The 20,267-nt window shown below is 35.0% G+C and overlaps 2 protein-coding genes across 5 annotated transcripts; both read right to left on the bottom strand.

The window, feature by feature from the left end:
- Positions 1-741: 741 nt before the first annotated feature.
- LOC145591495 (uncharacterized) lies at positions 742-8,647 on the bottom strand. Of its 4 annotated transcripts, none has more exons than XM_081647978.1 (10): positions 8,444-8,643; positions 8,178-8,251; positions 7,437-7,517; positions 5,848-5,940; positions 5,496-5,615; positions 5,000-5,071; positions 4,691-4,768; positions 3,169-3,556; positions 2,246-2,368; positions 742-1,065 (listed from the first exon to the last, which is right to left on the bottom strand). In XM_081647978.1, exons 1-8 carry the CDS (start codon positions 8,562-8,564, stop codon positions 3,365-3,367), a joined length of 831 nt encoding a protein of 276 aa, XP_081504104.1. In that variant the 5' UTR covers positions 8,565-8,643; the 3' UTR covers positions 742-1,065; positions 2,246-2,368; positions 3,169-3,364. The 4 variants fall into 4 exon arrangements, with proteins under 4 accessions (XP_081504104.1, XP_081504117.1, XP_081504096.1 ...); XM_081647991.1 differs by lacking the exon at positions 742-1,065 and adding an exon at positions 1,356-1,767 and having other exon boundaries at positions 3,169-3,551; positions 8,444-8,647; XM_081647970.1 differs by lacking the exon at positions 742-1,065 and adding an exon at positions 1,356-1,767.
- A 3,075-nt stretch (positions 8,648-11,722) lies between these two features.
- LOC145604613 (protein CHROMATIN REMODELING 8-like) lies at positions 11,723-18,475 on the bottom strand. Its single transcript, XM_081660518.1, has 7 exons — positions 18,176-18,475; positions 17,073-17,627; positions 16,496-16,892; positions 14,672-15,524; positions 13,755-14,364; positions 12,979-13,446; positions 11,723-12,618 (listed from the first exon to the last, which is right to left on the bottom strand). Exons 1-7 carry the CDS (start codon positions 18,263-18,265, stop codon positions 11,935-11,937), a joined length of 3,657 nt encoding a protein of 1,218 aa, XP_081516644.1. The 5' UTR covers positions 18,266-18,475; the 3' UTR covers positions 11,723-11,934.
- Positions 18,476-20,267: the final 1,792 nt, after the last annotated feature.

Below are 20,267 nucleotides of genomic sequence, written 5' to 3'. Positions count from 1 at the left end.
TTTGTGATATTGTTTAATTAAGAGAAACAAAGGATAAACGTGTTTAGCTTTAGGATTATAAAATCAACTTTTAACGGATAGAAAACCAACTTTATTGAAATTGACATCCGTACACTTATATGAGATAATATTATTAACAAAAAGCAATTAATTATCCTCTCAAGTAACTACATCCTACAAGGTTACGAAAAAAAGAAATCGAATAACTTTTATTCTCATTTCTTCATAAAGATTTTCGTGAAACTAAAATCATACTACGTATTTGATTTTACTAACAATTACTATCTAGAACGCGTAATAATGAATGAGCAATGTGATTCAACTAATACTCATTATCCCTCCATTTCTATAAGTAGGGGGTGTGGTACAAGGGAAAGAGGTAATTGCGGGGTTTGGTAAATTTGTTGTTTATATCACTTAACTGTATTTCTTATTCATATCAAAAATGGGATAACAATTATTTGTTCTATCCCATATAGGTTGAGAAAGTTTATATTACCTCCGTTAACTTTTATTTGCAACTTTTTTTGTGAGATATAAAATATTCTAAAGTTGCAAATAAAAGTTAACGGAGGTAGTATATGATTTTGCGAAACACGTTCCAACTTCCATGAGTTATGACAGTGTACTATGGGTTATGCTCCATATGAGTTATGACAGTGTATTAAACACGTTCCATTTTTTATTTTATTTTTTTTGGGTAAAAAGAAGGGGGCTCATTTGAGGAGGGAGATAAAATGAGTCCCATAAGACTTGATCCCTAGTCCTCAGGAATGCGAGATGGGAGCGATGCCACTACTCCATCACCTCAACCTCTTAAACAAGTTCCATATGAGTTATGCTCCAACTCTAAATTTTGGGTTACCACTCAATATAACTCAAAAATGATTTAGAGTTGTATCAAAATGGGCAGTAGTATGCGACTTGCCGACTTCCCTGGCATAATTTGAAATAAGCCTATTGCCCTAAAGAGGCTTACCAGTTACCACCACCAAATACACAATATTCTGATCATCAGTCGGTGTCACAGAAATCTGCTTACAATCCAATAATTGCACATTGCACCTATAGAAAACAACCTATGCTGTTATAGTCTATCGGTTTCCATGTCAATATCTGAGAATTTTCAGAATAAAAACAGTTACATGCACTATCACTTGCAAAGATCCACCACTTCATTTATTTGATGTGAGTGACAATGGTCACCTTCAAACTAATACATTCATGCTAATCATGCATACATTACAAAATATAACTAATCATATGATATAAAAAGCCTTCACCGAGATTCCAATAAGCTTAACATGAAATCCTTTGAACTTATCAGTCTATCACCACTGCAATGCGACATCAAATATAGAAAGCAAGAATCCAAAATTATGATTGTGTCTGACAGACCCCGAGAGGCCCTGACACTTCTGTGGCTGTCATTTATGTTTAATCAGGAATTCAGCACATCCTAATCTATCTATTACAGGCTAATTCTGTACAAAATTGTTATATGACAGTTGACAAACAAGTCTGAAATGACACACCTCCGTGAAAAACAAACGAGAAAAAATCTACCCAAAGATTACAGACAAGATAGAAAAACAGAGTTTTACACGGCATGCTAATTGCTAAATAGCACTCCCCGCCAAAGCTATCATCTACATGACAATCTCCTAAGAGGTAGCAAAAGAGGCTTCCTAAGTACTTGACCAGATGTTCATGAGATGAAAAAAAAAAAGTGTCTTGGATAACTTTAGACAGGAGATAGATTGGTCCCTGTTGCAGAAATCGTGCATAGGCTTAAAACGCAATGTTTATAGAAAAAGAAAACATCTTTGCTAATAAGGACAGCCCAATTAATAAAGTTCACAAGAAGGTAGATCCTCTAAAACCCACAGATTAATCATTCCTGGCGTAATGATAAGAATTCTTATGATCAGCTAATAGAGGTAGGGGAGTTGATTCTAGATAATTTTCCAGCAGGAAATGAGCAAAGTCATAAAATTAATAACATAAAGAAAAATATTCATGTGCATTCCATAAGTCAGATTGTTAAAGTAGTAATAGGAAGAAGGGGAAAAAAATGTCACCATTCATTCTACATGATTAAGATCTTGTGTCTGCCTCAAAAAAAAAAAAAAAAAAAAAAAAAAAAAAAAAAAAAAAAAAATTAAGATCTTGTGTCTGAGACTCTTGAGTAAATTACGAAATAAGCCCAAGACCAAAGAAATAATGGGTAAGCTATAGGAGTCACCTCTATTAATAAATAGTGTTCCAGTATGTTATGAACAAACATACATGCCTAAACCCTGAACTCTGATTCCAAACGGAAGCTCTGTTGTCGGAATTGAGGCATCCCTCAGCAAAACGAGCCCACCTGAAATTGCAAAGCACAGAATGCATTGGTTGCCTAATTCATAAATAATTAAACACAGAGCAAAGACAGTTTAGAAGGAGAGATGAACAAAAAGGTAAAAGAAAATACAGGACGATGACTACAATGCTTGCCTCAATAAATTTCAATGCATAACAGCAACTTTGGTAGGCAACACTGAATGTTGGAAATGGTAATGAAGTTGTTTGTATTTAGGAAAGTCCCATGCCAATGTCCAAGTCAAAGCAACTCTTTCCTAAACATCCTCCAAGCATATTATATCTATAAACTTCTATTTAACACTCTTTACATTCTAGAGGAGGCAGTGTGGTAATGGAAATTAGGAAGAACAGGACATTCAATACCCCTTCAAAAACACCCCATCTAGCAAAATTACATATAAAGTCATTACCATCACCACCAGTCCACCACTCATTAACAACTACCAAATGAGTATAAAAAACTATAAAAGAGTGGAGTTGCTGTGGAACAAGAAGCTGTGACTTAAAGCAGCAAAAATTGCATAAATCTAGATACTTAGCCTCAGTGGCAAGATGGATAAGAAGAATTGTTTTACTCTATAGGTTACCATGGCAAGTTATCATGAAATCGTAAGGTAGTAAAGCACAAAGGCTTACTCATTGGTTTATTATTGGTAAGGATGGTAGAACAATCAACAATGGCATGTGCAAACCACCAGAGTTTACTCAAAATGCAACTCAAATAGTAAATCTGAACTATAATAAACTATCAACAATTTAAAAATTTCCACTAAATGTAAAATGCTTATCAACTAATGCTACCTGTCCCAAAATTGTTCAACCAGCCAACATATTTGAGAAGTCCAAGCGAAATACACAGCAACATTTTGTGATTCATCATTATATCAATGGATTGCCTTAAAACTCGCCTTTGCCATCATTATAACAGCTTAACATTCTGGCCCACCGGATCCAGTGTTCTGATAGGGAACATGTAAAAATGTACTTTGCCTGAAATCTAATCCTTCAAAACTCGAACTACTATGCCAGTTGGAGTCTGACATGTCTGCAGGTGACCTGAGCCAATTAAATCGCGAAGATGAAATCTCATATCAAGTGGAGAAAACCGAAGGCGCCTTTTCTCAAGTAATGCCAGCATCATTTCCTTGTATTTCCTGCGATTCAAGAATGACAGCAATTCCTTTCTGCCCTGGACAAACATCAAGCAAAAAGTCATTGGAGTCTATGTCTCTAATACAAGAAATACATGACCTTGTGAAGAGTGTGGAGTGTGGAAAGTTGAAAATAGATTTAGAAATCACTAAAAGTTCTATAACGTAAGACCTAATATATATAACAATTAAACAATAACATCCAAAGCCTTGTAATCATTTTTTGTAAAAAAAAAAAAAAAAAAAAAGTTAATAACATTTTACAAAGTTAAGGGTTATCTCGTGTATGATATATGATTTCAATGGCATGCTCACTGGATATTTTTCCAAACCATTATAGTTTATAACTTGATTAGGATAAGCAAACGATTGATGATGAAAAGCAGAGACTCAAAATATACAGATGTCATTATACAGAGAAAACTCAATAAGTAATACCAGCTAATAGAACACATTTTATTTTTCACCATTTTGGGAGATGCATTAAAGATATATGCAAGAAACCAGTTAATAACCATATTCAAAATGTATATAGTAAATAATGGTATCATAGCATAGAGTTGAATTAGAATACAAGATTGCAAAGACTAAGGCTCCATTTGTTTTGGTGGAAAACATTTTCCTGGAAAATGATTCTCCTTTATTTCTCCATGTTCATTTGTTTGTTTTGTTAAAGGGTAGAAAACAATTAAACCATAGGTGAAAAGTTACTTTTACAGAAGGAAAACCATGTTCCGTTTGTGAAAAAAGCATGCCACAGTTTCCTTTACTCCTCACTCCTCTATCCTCCTCTCCCATTTACTTCCATTTTCCTTTTTCTCCATAAGTTTCCTATAAACAAACAACAGAAAATGCTTCACACAATCATGTTTTCCATTGCAAATTGTTTCCTTTAGAAAATGGTTTTCCATTGAAAATTGTAACCTTTAGAAAATGATTTTACTTGAAAAATGTTTTCCATCAAAACAAACATAGCCTAAGGGTTTTCTACAATTTCAGCTGTCTTAACTTTAGAAAATACATCTCTTATTTTATAATCAAATGTCCTCTAACCAAGTAGACAACTATTATTAGTTATCCTAGATGGTACAAATGATTATCTAATCATATTGCATACTAGAAGGCTTTATAGCTCTACAATTCTAGGATGCAGGGAAAACATAGTTACATACCTGAGAGATCCCCTTTAGAATCGAGCCAATATTTGGTATAGCAAACCAGTACACGTTTGGATCAATAAGTTGTCGAGTCTACAGATACAACAATAGTGTAAAAATTTATGAAGTTATATGTAAGATTGCATATTGCACCATAAAATATACTTGCTACTTTCTTAGCTAACCCACAGCAGGAGAGTTCATCTGGAATTTTAATATATATATATATATATATATATATATATATATATATATATATATATATATATATATATATACATATATATATTAAAAAATAGGAAAAGAAAGAAAGAATTTACATACAATAATGCCTGCATTAACCAAGAGAGATACATATTCGTCCTTCATTTTTCCTCCTGCTGATAACAGGGAGCACTGCAACAAGCAAAAGGCAGAAAAAGAATGTTTTATGCAAATTCAGAAGTTAAAATAACAGTTTTTAGATTAACATAACCAGGTAATACTTCACTCAGGAGAAAATTATTATCAGAGCAGGAAAATTATAAGTCACTGATAGCTGAACATAGAAAGAAATGATTAAAAAGTCTACACCCACTCACTCGATAAATGAATAATATAAAAAACAAGTAATAAACATCATTTACACTTACACACACACACACACACACACACACACAAAAAAGCACTGTTACAAAACCACAGAGAACATATAGAAGTAAAACTAGATACTCGAGTTGCTGACTTGCTGGCATTCACAATTAGTCAATCACTTAGAGCCACATACACCTTCAACTGAAAACAGCAACAAAGCAAATAATCACCAACAAACAGCACTTACAAGCTCCTGATGTGAAATGCTTGGCTCTAACTTGGATGTGATAACATGAGACTTAAACCAACTGAACACAGCAAAGTCACTTTCCTTCTTAGTTCCTATCTTCTTTGAAATATTATCTATCTACAAACAAGAAATCAATACAGAAAAATTATTAGAATAACACAATTATTCTAAGTTCAATAGTCGCCTAGTCAGTATACCAGATCAAGCCTAGGGGAGGCAAAATTCATTAGTTCACAAGATGTTTTTACAAAATGTTAAGGTTCATTGGTTCAACTCTTGCACTTCATAAGGCAACAGTAGTTACAAATCAAAAAGGAAAAACATTAATATGCAGAAGTAGAAAAATAACCTGCTGTATGTAGTCTTCAAAAAACATTACTGCATGATCATCCTGCCCTGTATTTAGTTTAAAAACACGCAGAACTTTATCCCTCTTCAACAACTGCAAATGAGATTTAAAAGGCTCGTTAATAAAAAATAAATAAATAAATAAATAAATAAATAAAGGAAAAGTTGCTATATCAAAAGCAGCTTAAGTCCTGGAAAAACTTTTATCTCTAAGTTCAGAATTGTTGCAGTGACAACATATGAGACTAAAACACCGAATAATAATCTTCGCCGCGATAGTCATAAAGCTATGCAATGGACGTAATGCTTACATGAATATAAATATAACAAGTAACAAAGTCCAGGTGATTGATAATTGACTTAATGTCTCTAATTTAAGAGGAAGTATGTAAAAAGTGCCAACAACTGCTTACTTGACCAGTAAGAGATAACAGACAATTGACAAAAAACTAGTGGGGCTGGGTGATTTTCTTCCTCTGTTTTGTAAGAAGTAGGACTCCTTAAAAAGTAGATTAGGCAACCAAAAAACTTTCCAGTGCTCTACTTCAGAAAAAACAGGCAAAAATGAGAGTACTTAAATCTGAGACTGCTTTAAAATTGTTGTGAAATTGTAGTCATTCTAATACAAGGAACCAACTCAATCACAGAGAAGCAAGAATATGGACCAATACTAAGCAATACGAGTGTAAACTAATCTACACATATTCCTACCGAGGCAAAAATTTCAAGAAAATGATACTTCTCAAGAACTTGAGAAGATCATATCACCAGGGAGGTCTCTTTAAGTTGTATTCACATGGCACTACAAAAATTCATCTGTCATAGCTAGAAAACCAGTCTACAACAATTAACAAAACTAAGATTAAACAAGGTTGTAACTAGTAGCATTATATCAAATTATTGCATGCCCTACAGACCCTACCAGATATCTTGGCAACCTTGCAACTATGACTACTCTAAAATTAATGTCACAACTAACAACTAATAACTTGTGCTCCCAGAACTATAACCATTCCACAAGGAACCAGAACATAATTGCAATAAAATAACACCCTGTAGAGTTAAATTGTCATCATTGTACTACAATTAGGTGTCCCTACTTTGCTAAAGTTAGTTCTAATATCCCCACCTTCGCACCATAATCACTAGTATAGTACAGAGGCTAGCCACTAATATATTACAGAATAATTGGCATTGAACAGGCATTTTCTAATGTACTCGTCTGCGGCATTTTCATTATTGCAGTAAATAATATGAGTGTATGGCTTTTCTAATCATTGTAAATGAATATTTGAGAAACATCCTCTCTAGTAGTAATTTTCAAATTATTTAGAGTATTTCATCTCAGGCTGCAACTATTTGGACCTCCCCACATCCTATATTCATGCTAATATACTAGAATGATGTTATTGTTGTTGTAGATAACTGAACAGAGACATAGAAAATTAAAATTGATACATCAAGCACATCTTCCGGATTGCAAAAATTAAGACATCTGCTTGGAACCATACAACATCATGTGATCCAGAATACACAGGAGAATTAAAATAAAAACAAGTTAATAAAAATAAGATAATCAAGGAATCAGACCTCCAATTCATGATCAACCTGAGTTCTATCTTTCACGCTACTATACAGTTGCGAACGTAAGATGAAGGGATTGACAGTTACCTGAACATAAGAAAGCATAAAGTCAGTTAGCAAGACCTCCAAATCAAAGTTTGCTTCACCATTACAAGAGAAAGGGAATAACTTCACTTTCAACTTTCCCCTCAAGTACATCAAGAAACTAAAACTTTACAACTCCTATAAAATTTCATTAGAAAGTGTATCCTTCAATAAAACTTTCTACAATTTCGAGCTTTACATTCAACAGGATGCAATGACTTTACAAGCATCATACATGTTTCTGTAAAATAATTCCAAGTTATACATTCAAGAGAGTCCAGACCACTGAAATATTCGCAGCTGCATGCCTACACTGCAGGTTCGATTTCAAATCAAACAATCACAGTCAATTGAACATATCATCAAGATAGAGAAACACACATTTGAAAGCCATATCTTTCAGCACAAAATATAAATTGAACAATGAAACTCAATAACACCGCGAAAAAATCCTAGAATAAACACAGCATATAACATGAATAGTTCTAATTAAGCAACTATCAATCTAACACAGAAAATTACAATCTAAAGCACATAATTTGGATTTGTTGCAATCTAAAGCGCATAATTCGGATTTGATCATCAACGCATACTAATTAAAATGATTAAACAAAAATCAATAAGTAGAACAAAGCTTGAAGTTGAAGAATCATAATACCAAACCTTCTCAAGCTTGGGGAATTGAGCCCGCATCATCCGAAGAGCAACTAAAGTATCGCTAAACGTAAGACTCTTTTCTGTAAAAATCAAAAAAATAAAAAAAAAATCCAGAAATCAAATAGTAGAAAATTAGGGCTAAAATTAGGTCAAAATCTGCGAATTAATCGTAATTCAATTCAACGGAAGATATGAAGATGAAATTGCGATTACAAATAAAAATTTGACAACAAGTGAAGATATTGAAAAGAGGTTGAAAATTGTGAACTTGCCAAGAGAGAGAAGTTCTTCGTCATCGTCCTTGAGTTGCGAGTCGGAATCGGAGTCTGTGACTCGTTTTCGCTTCTTTTCGGCATTGAAGGAGGAAGAAGAAGGTCCAGCTTTATCCTCCATTCTAGTATTTCTGCGAGAAGAACACAAACTAAAAAGGACTATAAACTAAAGGAGATCCTACTATAGTCTTCATTTTAATTGGGTTTTTAGCCTACGCTACTCCGCTAAGGTCCTAATAAAACGGAATGAAAATCCTTTTAACCATTTTGAAGAGTAATTTTTTTATCCGAATTAACCCCATAATTAGCTAAAGGTTCGTTTGGCATCGTTGTGGTTTTCTGTTTTTTGGTTTATTGTTTTCAAAAATCATATGATATATGTAATATAATGAATCAAAAGTTACTCAACTTTATTAAGAACATGATAATTTTGAAAACTGACAACAAAAAAGTGGATAGACTTTTCTCCTGTTTTTGATTTTTTTGTTTTCAAAAAACCTGAAAACTGGAAACAAAAAACGATGCCAAACAAGCCCTAAGTTAGTCAATCTTCCATTGCGAATGGCATCTCTAAAACAATAGCTAATAGCAATAAGCAATCTCACACTCCCTATCATGGATAAGATAATTGCATTGACATATTATGTGAATGTATAAGCTTGATCAAAACCTTTTAATCCACCATAAGATGAACTTGCATATGTCCTACCCATACCAATACGAGACCTCGCAAGGAAGCCATTCGTATTTAATATATTAGTAGTCTTAGTTTTTACTTCATATTAAATACTACGTAGTACATAATTAGGAGGTCTAATTACGTATTATTTTTGTTAGGTGCACAACACTTACCATTCAAAAAACGTGAATGGTATGGACTATAATGTGTTAAAAAGAATTATCACAAAGTACAAGGCTACAAGCTTTATCTCCTAGCTGCAACTCCCAATAGGTTACAACTTGTTTGAATCCAATGTTTGCATTAGTTTAGCCTTCAACAATCAACACTACCTTCTCCACACAACCAAAAAAGCAGAGCAAGGACGAAACTAATATATACTCTAATATGCAATGAAACAAGGAATTAAAATTTGAAATATATCATGGTAAGACTTGTTCTTCGAATTACATCCTTAAAACGTCTACATCTCAATAATCTAGCATTCAAGATCGCAAAACATACTAGAGACAACAGCCATTCCATTACATATTTTACTCAACAAACTAACAATTCCTAATGCTCCTTGGCACTCATAAGCTGATTTGCAAGAGTCAAACACCAAATGCACGGCATGCAATCCGTTATCAGTACTTCTGAGGAGCTTGTTGGGTAGGCAAGAGTCCAAAACGCTTCTTTAACAGAACTCTCTGCCTCGAGAATTTGTCATCAGGGGAAAAGCGAGCTGCATAGTCAATACATAATACAGTCAGAGGATGAATTCATAGACAGTAATGCAAACCAAAATGCCAAAGTAAATAGTCTATTAGCTTCCTACAGCCAACTTCAGGTATACAGGAGGTACTCGAATTTAATTAACTACAGAACATCACAGAACGCCCCATTCAGATGGAAAAATGGTAACGACGACTCAAGTTTCCAAAGACCAATCAGACCATCCAACTACTAAAACCATGGCAGTAATCATCCACGAAAGCATAACATCTCGAAATCAACCTTGAATTTCATTAACAATTAAGAAACCATAACAAATTCAAGCTAATCAAGACTACACATATGCAACAATACAAACTTCATCATCAACAAAATGTCAAAATTCAATTAAATTCCGTTTCGTGTTCTTCGAAAAGGCCTTCTAGGGTTTACTAGCACATAACAACAGCAATTATACAGACGCAATGTGTTTAAGGTGGTAGCAGCAATTTTACCTGGATGAGCAGATTGTGTAGCCTTACCAACAGGCGATTCCTTCTGAAATATCACATGAAATCAAATCAATACTTAGAATTAAGAACCCTAAAATTAAAATTTCATAAATATAATTAACTACCCAACAAGGGTGCTCCAATTACAATGTGATACTATCATATTATATTCAATCCATACTTCATTTTTCATCAAAATTTTCAATATAAGAAGAAACATATCATCAAGGCACCAATATTAATTTACCCATACTAAATATGCAAATTAAACAAACAAAAACAAAATTCAAATTAAAAACGATTTGAGCTAATTACATGAAACAGAAAACAAAGAGGTAAACAAAATACCTTAGTAGTGTAGACTTTGTCGCCATTATCGTTGATGTAGAATTGCAAATACATTTTTGATAATTTCTTTAACCTACTCAATGAAAAAAAAAAAAAAAAAAATCAAACCACACAAACAAAATATCAGGAATTAGATAAATTAAAAAACTAAAATTAATGTTCTTGAAAAAGAAAAAGAAAAAATTGAAGAAGAAGAGAAGAAAATTCACCGACGAAGTGTTAGTTTTGTGTATTTGACGACTGTCCTCTGCAATTCTACACAATAACAAAGAGAAGCCCTAAAATGGTTGATATATTTATATGATTTCAAGTTTTGGGATTTTTCTATTCGCGGGACAATTATGGGCCTTATACCCTTATCTATACTTGGGCCGTCAAAGTATTTGGATGGATGGCTACTGTTCGGTCCGTTTGGAAACGTATAAAGGTAGGCCATGTAGGTCTACGTGTTATGCTAGCGTGTCTCATGTCTAGACGGCTAAGAAATTGTCATACTGGGTCAAACACGTGTCGACGTCCCAACCAACCAACTCCCCTAATCATCTCTCCATTTTAGTTGATTTGGTTAGAATAAACAAACCAACATCGAGACAGCCTATTGTGCTCATGTCCGATTCTCGATAATTTTTGAAATTGATGTCCACACATGGCCCACACCCCATCGGCATGCCTCTATTACCATGTTGGACTAATAATGGTCTTGTGCTTGATCGAGCTATGTAGGAGTAGGACTAGGAGTCTAGGAGGCACCGGTTGTGGCTGCTTAAGTGCTTATGCCTAAGACCTAAGGTGTTGTTTACTAGTTTTGCTTTTATTTATGTCTTTTTACCACCTCTCTTTGTCGCTCAAAATTTTAAAAAATCAACAATAAGCCGACTAACTCAAGCCCTTTTAACCTTAATGGAGTTCTCTTTATCTCCAAGACAATTTTTAAAGCAAGTGAATGCTCTTCTCCTCCAAATTGAGATTATAGTGCCCCTTCTCAATCGATTATTAGTTTATTACCCTAAAACTGAAAAAGGTAAAAGGTAACAAAACAATGCACTTCTTTGAGATATGTAAGGATTTATTCTTGTAAACAATTATTATTTACAGATTACAATGAATACATCCGTCCAATAATTCTATAATTCTATGGCTAAAAGAATGCACTTCACCTAAATATTTCCTACCTATAGCCAAAATTGTGAAATACATCAGAGTAGCTCTCTACTTCACAATCTTCTTGCTCCATTCCAAAGGATATCCATGTATGCAGCTCAAGAACGTGACAACTGATATTCAGGCTTTAGAACCCAAACTGAGCTATTCCGGTTTTTTTCTAGTATAGCAATTTCTTTCAAAAGATTTTTGAACAAGGGCAAATCTTTAGAAGGAATTCTATCTCTAAAATGTTCCACTATTGTGGCAGAACTGGTGCTCCCACCATTATTTTGGATGAATGTGCAGATATTTCGGATTAAAACTTCTGGAGGGACCCCACTGAGATTCTGAGATGCCCGAGAAGGCCTGGTTACACTGGAACCTGCCCTGTTAGAAGAGCTGGAAGCCAAACTAAACTGATGTTCGAGCCCATCACCGACTGCACTAGCCTGATTCCCTCGAATTTTGGCTAGCAACTCAGAGGAAGACAATGCTTTACCAGAAGCAGCTCCTGCAACAAATCCATTTGTACCAGTTTTGGGTGCCTCATCTTCTGATTTGGAGTTTCTTACCAACTGAGAGTTCACTGTTGACCCAAATGTCCGGCGAATAGATGAAGGCGCACCGGCAGCCCCAGATTTTCCTGTCCATGTCGGAACGGCTATGTTCTCCCTGCTTCTAAGCATTCGCGACTGACGAAGTGCTTCTGCTGCTCTCTGTGCAACTTGGGAAGCCTGCTCCTCGAGCCTCATTTTTTCCTCATCATGGGCATCCATGATAGCATCATGATTTATAGCACTCTGAAATAGTAAAAATAGGATGGAAATTACTCAAAACATATGGAAACCACACATCACAATGCAGCAACGCACAGATCCAAATGCAAATTGTTTTATATTTTAATAAAGGTAAGAAAAAAAGAGTGAAAGCATAAATGCAAAAAATTGCATACTCTGTATATCAAAGTTAAAGGTTTAGAATAAGATAATATAGCGTAATACCAGCATGAATCAGATCGGACACATGTAATTTTTTGGACATACATATGTCACAGCCTAAAACTCAAACATGTAATGGCAAAAACATCACAATTCAAAACCAAAAGTATCCACTAAACGATTAGACATACAGAAATAGCCTAACAGGTTTATAAAACTTACATGTATCCCATGTGTGTCAAAAAGATTCTTTAAGAAATTTGTTTCTTCGTCAGCATTTCGACCATTTTCAACACCTTCTTTCTCTTTGTTTCCGCATAAATCCTGCTGCGGGCTATTTTCTCTGTCCAACGCTGTGTCATTGGCACATGCAATTGTTGCTCCAGAGCAATTATCTTTTTGCTGGTCTTCTTTATCAGTGCTAATAACATTCAATTGCTCAGATAATTGACCAAAAATATGTGAAGTCTCAGTTGAGCCAGCATGTTCTTCATCAGTTAAAACAAAAAGATCCTTCAAATCTCTTGCTTTAAAGAATCTTCGCTGCTGCGGGTTTTTCAAGATCTTATTGGTCAGAAAATGTTTGTATATCTGCCTATGATACACTTTCTCTTCTATAGTTCCACGTGTGATTAACCTAAAAATGGTTACATCACGTGTCTGACCAACACGCCAAGCACGCTCCCTGGCCTATTATGAGTAATAATGTAGTCAGACATCATGGTTATCAGCATTGAGAAAAAAGAGTCAGAAACTTTTCTATTTGACATGAAGGGGAAATTTCATTGTAGTAAAGCCATACAGAATGGCATACACAAGCAGCACAACCAATCAGAAAAATAGCATTAGGGACAATGTTTTCAAAAACTTCCCTGAGCAAACATATTTAGAACAAAAACCAATGGCAAGAGCAACAAATAAGTCAGTGTATGAATGAAAAATATCACGAAAGTTCTTAAACGAGCAAGTATACATAACATGAAATAATATACACTGACCTGCATATCTGTTGATGGATTCCAATCTGGATCAAAAATTATCACCCTGTTTGCCCCAGTAAGATTTGTCCCTAAACCACCAACTTTGGTTGTGAGTATGAAAATAAATACATCATTTGAATTATTAAATTCATCAATTAATGCCATCCTCTGTTTTACTGCAGTAAGACCATCCATTCTCCTGTAGCTATACTCATTGGCAATTAGAAAATTTTCAAGGATATCAAGCATCTGCTGAGTTTGTGCGAAAAGAAGAACACGATGACCCTGTTCTTTCCACATATTCAGTACTTGAGCAACAACCTTCATCTTCCCACTGCGTTCAGGATTCCCATAGTCTGGATTATGTGAAGAGTGCTCTCTTTCAAGGAGATCGGGATGGTTACATATCTTACGCATCACATCAATACCATAGAGAGAATTTCTATTTCCATCAAATATTTGCTCCACCTCAGAGCTGGCTAGGAAAGCTTTATAAACAGAGCGCTGCTCGGGAGTCAGACTGCAGAAAAGGACATGTTCAGTCTTCTTCGGAAGATGGGCATTCACATCAGCCTTCATACGACGCAAGAGATAAGGCATGATTAGATCACGCAAGACAACTGCACACCTGGTCAATGAGAAATCAAGGACTTACATTAGTTACATTAAGTCAAGGATAGACTTTTCATTGCTCTGTGGTGACATGTAAATATGGCAACTCTAAACAACTAATTCTTTATATCTTAATTCCATCAATCCATTGTAATTCATAATATAACAGTTCAGGATAATTCATACATCAGCCAACACCAAAATCTACACCCTGCATTATTGGATAAGTAAAAGGTGAAACATCAATAAGTGCTCCATGTAAATTAAGTCAAAAAAGAGACAGATAAGTCATTAGTCTTCAAAATTACAGAGAAAAAACAAACCTGTAAGCTGTGGAGACTTGCAATGGAGATGCATTAGCATAACCCCCAACTTTTATGGGCACAGCGAACTCTGCTTCAAAAACAGGTAAGACTCCTAATTTTCCAGGGAAGACAAAATCAAACAAAGACCACAATTCCGACAGTTTATTCTGAATTGGTGCACCGGTCATTATGATACGATGAACTGTCTGCAGCTGCTTGCACACAATAGTAACTTCTGCATTAGGATTCCTGATACGGTGACCTTCATCAAGTACTGCATAACCCCATTCAACGTCCAGTAGTTTCTCCCCCAGTATACGAAGTTGTTCGTATGTTGTAATAAGCAATCCAGACTCTGATCTCAAAACCCGATTTAACAAGGCATCCCACTTCTTTGCACTTCTTGAGGAGGGAACTTTATCCTGATCACTTTCAAATGACCCTTCACTTTCATAATCACTCTCGTCAGATTCAGATTGCTTTTGTTTTCGACCAACATCAACAGCAGAATCATGAAGTATCTCAACATGAAAGCTACGATACCATTTTCGGGCTTCTCTCTTCCATTGCCTTAACAGTGTGACAGGGCATACTATAATACTTGGTTTGTACATATTACTAAAATGCAATGACCCAAGAAATGCTAACACCTGAATGGTCTTGCCAAGACCCATCTCATCCCCAATAATTCCTCCAGCTCTTTGACAATGCAGCTCCCACAGCCATTGAACCCCAACTTTTTGATAATCAAACAGGTTGTCAAATATTGTTTCAGGGATCTTTAACCCACCTTCAAGTGTCACAGATGGAGTCTCGCCACCATCTCCATTCTCAGCATCCTGGGTTTCTGTGATTAAGTCATCCTGTACATCTGCTTTTCAAGGAAAGAGAATATCAGCGCAAAAAAATGTTAAGAGTTCAAATGCTTCAATATATCCTAGCACCATGTGGTTAAATATAAGAATCGAACAGACCAGGGAATTCACACATCCAATGTTGAGCATAACTCAATTTCAAATCTACTCCCTCCATCCCATAAAAAAGTTTTAACTTCAAATAAGCACAGAGATGAGAAAAAATATTATATGTAAACAAAAACATATAAGTAGTAAATAGAGAGAAAGAAGTATAACAGCATTGAAAGTAGATAGAGTATGGTGTTGGAAAGGCAAGTGAAAAAAATTACATCGAAAGGTCAATTTCCTTTTATCCCAAAATAGTAAGGGGTGAAGTTTATTACGGGACAGGTGGAGTAGCTAAACTGGGGGTATCCAGAATTCCAGATAAGATGTTTGATTGTTTGATAGTCAATAGTTTTAAGCATAAAACAGCAACATGGTTGAGTTTCAGCTCCCAAGCCAATCACACAATAGTATGCATTAGATGTAATTTAATCAACTTTTGCTTGCCCTGCCAAAGGCTTCTTTGTTGGTTGCCAAAAAAGAAACATATAGAGTAGCCACAAGTCCACAACATGACATGATGTCGATTATATTCAAAATCATGCATGTGGCCAAGAGTCCAACAATGTGTAGGCACGATTTTTTAAAAAAATTAATTAATTAAATTAAAAAATATATATATTATGAAAAAACCTTAAAAACACAAATCTTATGGACTCCATTTACTCTATTAAAGAAAATCCAGTAAGATTTCTTCAATTCAATGTTGAATTTCGAGGCTGCAAACAAGCCATTGGGTATAGCAAAATCCAAGATAAAATCCTCAAAATCCAGGATAAAAACCACTAAACACATGGAAATTTTCAGAAGTACAGATTGTTTATATATATAATATCACATAAAAGCACAAAGCAAGGCAACACAGCTTACACTTACATACCAGGTTCTTCTGCCACAAACTCCTCCTTAGCAATGCGTTTCCGCCATCTTTCACCAGGCAAAGGCCTTCTCTTCTTCCTTTTTGCATCATTACTCTTTTCTCCATCACTGTCTAAACTTTTAGGAATTTTAAAAGACTTATTCAATCTATTAAAAGCATGAGGTGGTGTATCAAGTCTTGGCAAATCTTTTGGCTCAAGCAGCTTAGACGTTGGACGAGCTTGCCGAGCATCTGTTAGTGACCTAACTGCTCTGGCAACACTCTCAGAAGCATGGTCAGCTGCGTCATTCCTGTCCTCCGGCAGGCTTGATGTCCCTGGTTGCTGTATTCGGCGTTCGAAGCCCTTAAGCTTATGAAAAGGTGTAAAAAGTCCTTTTCGCACAAGCTCATCCCTTTCCTACGTCATAAGAGTAATTGAAAACCAGTTAAGCATAGCCTTGAATAGTTATGAGGCGAGTCACTGAAAACAAAATAAGGTTAACAAGCACCACTATATAGAATGAAAAGATGACATTTTCAATGACCACACCCCCTCTCCGCAGAGTGAACAAACATTTGTGTATATTTAACAGCTCACCGTTTCAACAAATCCTCCAGATGCAGCATTCAGAACAGCGTCAAATTCATCATCCTCTTGGTATGAGACAACCTTCTTCTTCTTTTTGGACTCTTTGTTAGGGCTCTGTACCTCTTTCAACTTCCGCTTTGACTTAGACTCTTCCCTGACTAAATAATTCAACAACTTTTCCTCAACCCCAACAGCTTTGCCATCTTCACATATATTTGATAACTCATTTCGAAGTTCAGCCCTTGTCTTTTTCAGGCTTTTCAATCGATCAGCAGCCAAAGCATGCTGAAGGGTAGAACCATTAGGCATGGCCTTGTCAAAACCCTCATCATCCTCTTTGTTTCCACCATGACTCTCAGGTTCAATCTCGTCATTCTTTCCCCCACTTTTCGTTTGCTCAACAGAAGAAGCCACAGCATCTATTTCAACCTCTATGGCCCTTAATTTCTTCAAAAGTTCCACTTGGCTGGAAGAAGAAGCTTGAGTTCCCACGGAATCAGTGAAATCTTCTACTTCCGAAGTACCCCTCCCGCCATGAGAACTGTTTTCAGCATTAGTTCTAGCCTGCACATAAACACACAAAATCAATATTTTCCCCAAATTCAGCTTTTGTAAGATATAATACCCTTCTTCACTCCCACTCTCCATCAATCCATAATTTCAACAAAAATCCCTAATTACAGGTACCCAATTGTCCACCCCGACCACCGCCCCCATAAACAATTTTGATCACTAAAACCACCACAGAACTACGATAACACTTCCCTACCTTCAACCCTTGATGTATCACCACCCGATCAATCGAAGGCGACATTGTGAAAAATTATAACCTCAATGAATAATTTAGCAGTGTGTGATCATCAATTGAGGATCACTATACATAAATTTTTAACTCGAATAAAGTTTTCCCATAATTAAGGACAAACTTAGCAAAATAATGTTGGCTTAAAACAATAAATTGTACCTGAAATTGATAGCTAAATGTACAAATTCAATCAAACATTCAGAAAATAGTAAAACCCCACATTGTATAACATCAAAACATAACATAATCAATCCAAATTAAAATTAAATTTGACAAAACTAAGATCGATTCAATAAAGAATTGTTACCTTATGTAAGATATCTCTTTCAATATCCTCGGGATTGACAGAGGTAACCCCTAAACTATTGAGCAAAATCGTGTCTTCTTCTTCCTCCATTGTATGGAATATGATCGATTAAGTTTCAAATTAGGGCCAAAAGATTTTGAAATCAATTTCAATTTGGACAATTTTATCGGCAAAAACCCTAATTTATACTCTCTCTCCGTGCGCGCGAATTCCCTCTGTTCTGTTGAGCGACTTGCTTGAGAAATTGAAGCAAAGAACAGTAAAGGGTGATGCAGCTATGGGTCCCTGTCCATCCTTGTTTTTTTTTTTTTTTTTTTTTTTTTTAGAACATCCTTCTATTTTGCAAATATTCTTATTTTTTGTTTCAGCGACTTTTTTTTTTTTTTTTTTTTTTTTTTTTTTTTGAAAGCATGATTCAGCGATTAAAAATAAATAATTTTTATTTTACTTTTATTTTTAACAAAAAAATAAATATTATATTACAACGAGAAGTTTTCAAAGAAAAATAAAAGTAAGAATTACAACGAGATGATTAAAATATCTTGGAAATTCCAAATTTGTAACTAAAAGAGGGCTCTTATGTTGTTGGACTTGTTGAAAAATACAACCATGAAACCAACCTGGTCCGTAGAAAGCAAATAACTATGAACCAAGAAAAGCAAAGACAAAACTAGATAGATAGAGGTCGGCTTTCATTGTTTATGGCAATGGTGTTTGCCAAAACCTTAGTGTAGGTTGGTGTAAGTGGCGGTGGAGAGTAGAAAGGGAACACTAGATTATCCTCTTGCCTTCTTCTAATCTCAGCTAAACCATGAGCGATCTTGTTTGCACTTCTTTTTCACATGAAGGATAGTGACGATCCATTTCCTTTGAAGTAACTTTGCAACCTCGTTGGCAATTTTAGAAAGATGGTGGTTTATATAGTAGGAGGGTTCTGCAACATGTAAATGAGAGCTTGAGCATCTGTTTCTAGCTCCAAGGCACGAATTCCTCTTTCTCAAGCAGTGTTCAGGCCCTCCCCAATTGCGATCACTTCAAAAGAAGCAGGGCAAAGAGTTTGGATTTTGATTATACACTGATTTTAAAACAAACTAGTGTGTGATTCGGTCACGGTTGTCTATTACGCAATAGGTTCAACAATTTTCATTATACACCGATTGAATTTTTTTTTTTTTTTGAAAGAATTATAACTGATTGCTACTATGAAACATAATACTAATATTAAAAAAAAAAATGCAAAGAAGATTTAAAGAGAATAGTCTCTATTGTCTTGAAATTGTTGAGCCTATCACGCCTACATATTTGTAATTTATTTATTTATTTTGCTTAATGAAAAATATATATGTATAGGTGTATATAGAGGACATAAATTACTATTGACCAAGATGGCAAAGAAACGTGATCTCGTATCCCTGAGGTCAAACTTGTGAGATGTTTTGTCAATTAACTAAGCAAACATACCAGTTATTACAAAAATGCGGTCTCTTTTACAAGCATTACGCCACGGTGTTTCCAATAATCCCGCTATTATTACATTAGAAAAATAGTAATTGGTATCATTATGAAGAAGTTAAAATTATAATCCATACATTTACTTTCATTAATCAACATCTACTTAAAGCATTTTCAATTGAGAATATGTGTCATGTGTTACTCATGAGTCATGACTTTAAACATGTTATAATGGATGCAAGAAAGATAAACAAAATCAACAAAAACACACAAAAATTTACCAACAATGTGCTGGATACGTCCACAAGCAAACAAGGGGAAAGTTTTATTACTCTTGAGAAAATACAGATTATATATTCATACTACCTCCGTTACAGGTTATGTGTAACGATTAGACATTTTCCCTCTCTATTTTATGTCAAATCGTTACACATAACCTGTAACGGAGGTAGTAATAAAGGTAAAAATAATTATATTATGCCAGCCTACTTCGGACGCTTGGTGGAAAAAGTTGTGGGGACTGCCTATACTTCCAAAATTGAAGCTGTTTTGTTGGAAGATTCTCCATAACGCCCTGCCTCTTTTAGATTCCCTGCATTTGAGAGGTGTTCCGGTCAATCCCATTTGTGTTTTCTGTAGG

This window comes from Chenopodium album, chromosome 2 (genome assembly GCF_948465745.1).
Source record: "Chenopodium album chromosome 2, dcCheAlbu1.1, whole genome shotgun sequence".
Classification (NCBI taxonomy): Eukaryota; Viridiplantae; Streptophyta; class Magnoliopsida; order Caryophyllales; family Amaranthaceae; genus Chenopodium; species Chenopodium album.
The sequence above is the reverse complement of the archived record's forward strand: the minus strand, read 5'-3'. Positions and strand labels throughout refer to the sequence as shown.

Bases quoted from the DNA above. Each gene is read 5' to 3' on its own strand.
- LOC145591495 (XM_081647978.1), bottom strand. From the start codon at position 8,564: ATGGAGGATAAAGCTGGACCTTCTTCTTCCTCCTTCAATGCCGAAAAG. The intron at 8,252-8,443 runs GCAAGTTCACAA...TGATTTTTACAG, and splicing joins CGAAGAACTTCTCTCTCTTG to AAAAGAGTCTTACGTTTAGC. The intron at 5,616-5,847 runs GTTATTTTTCTA...TCTTGTTTGTAG, and splicing joins TTGAAGACTACATACAGCAG to ATAGATAATATTTCAAAGAA.
- LOC145604613 (XM_081660518.1), bottom strand. From the start codon at position 18,265: ATGGAGGAAGAAGAAGACACGATTTTGCTCAATAGTTTAGGGGTTACC. The intron at 17,628-18,175 runs GTAACAATTCTT...GTTTATGTGCAG, and splicing joins AAAGAGATATCTTACATAAG to GCTAGAACTAATGCTGAAAA. The intron at 12,619-12,978 runs GTAAGTTTTATA...TTACTATTTCAG, and splicing joins TTGACACACATGGGATACAT to AGTGCTATAAATCATGATGC.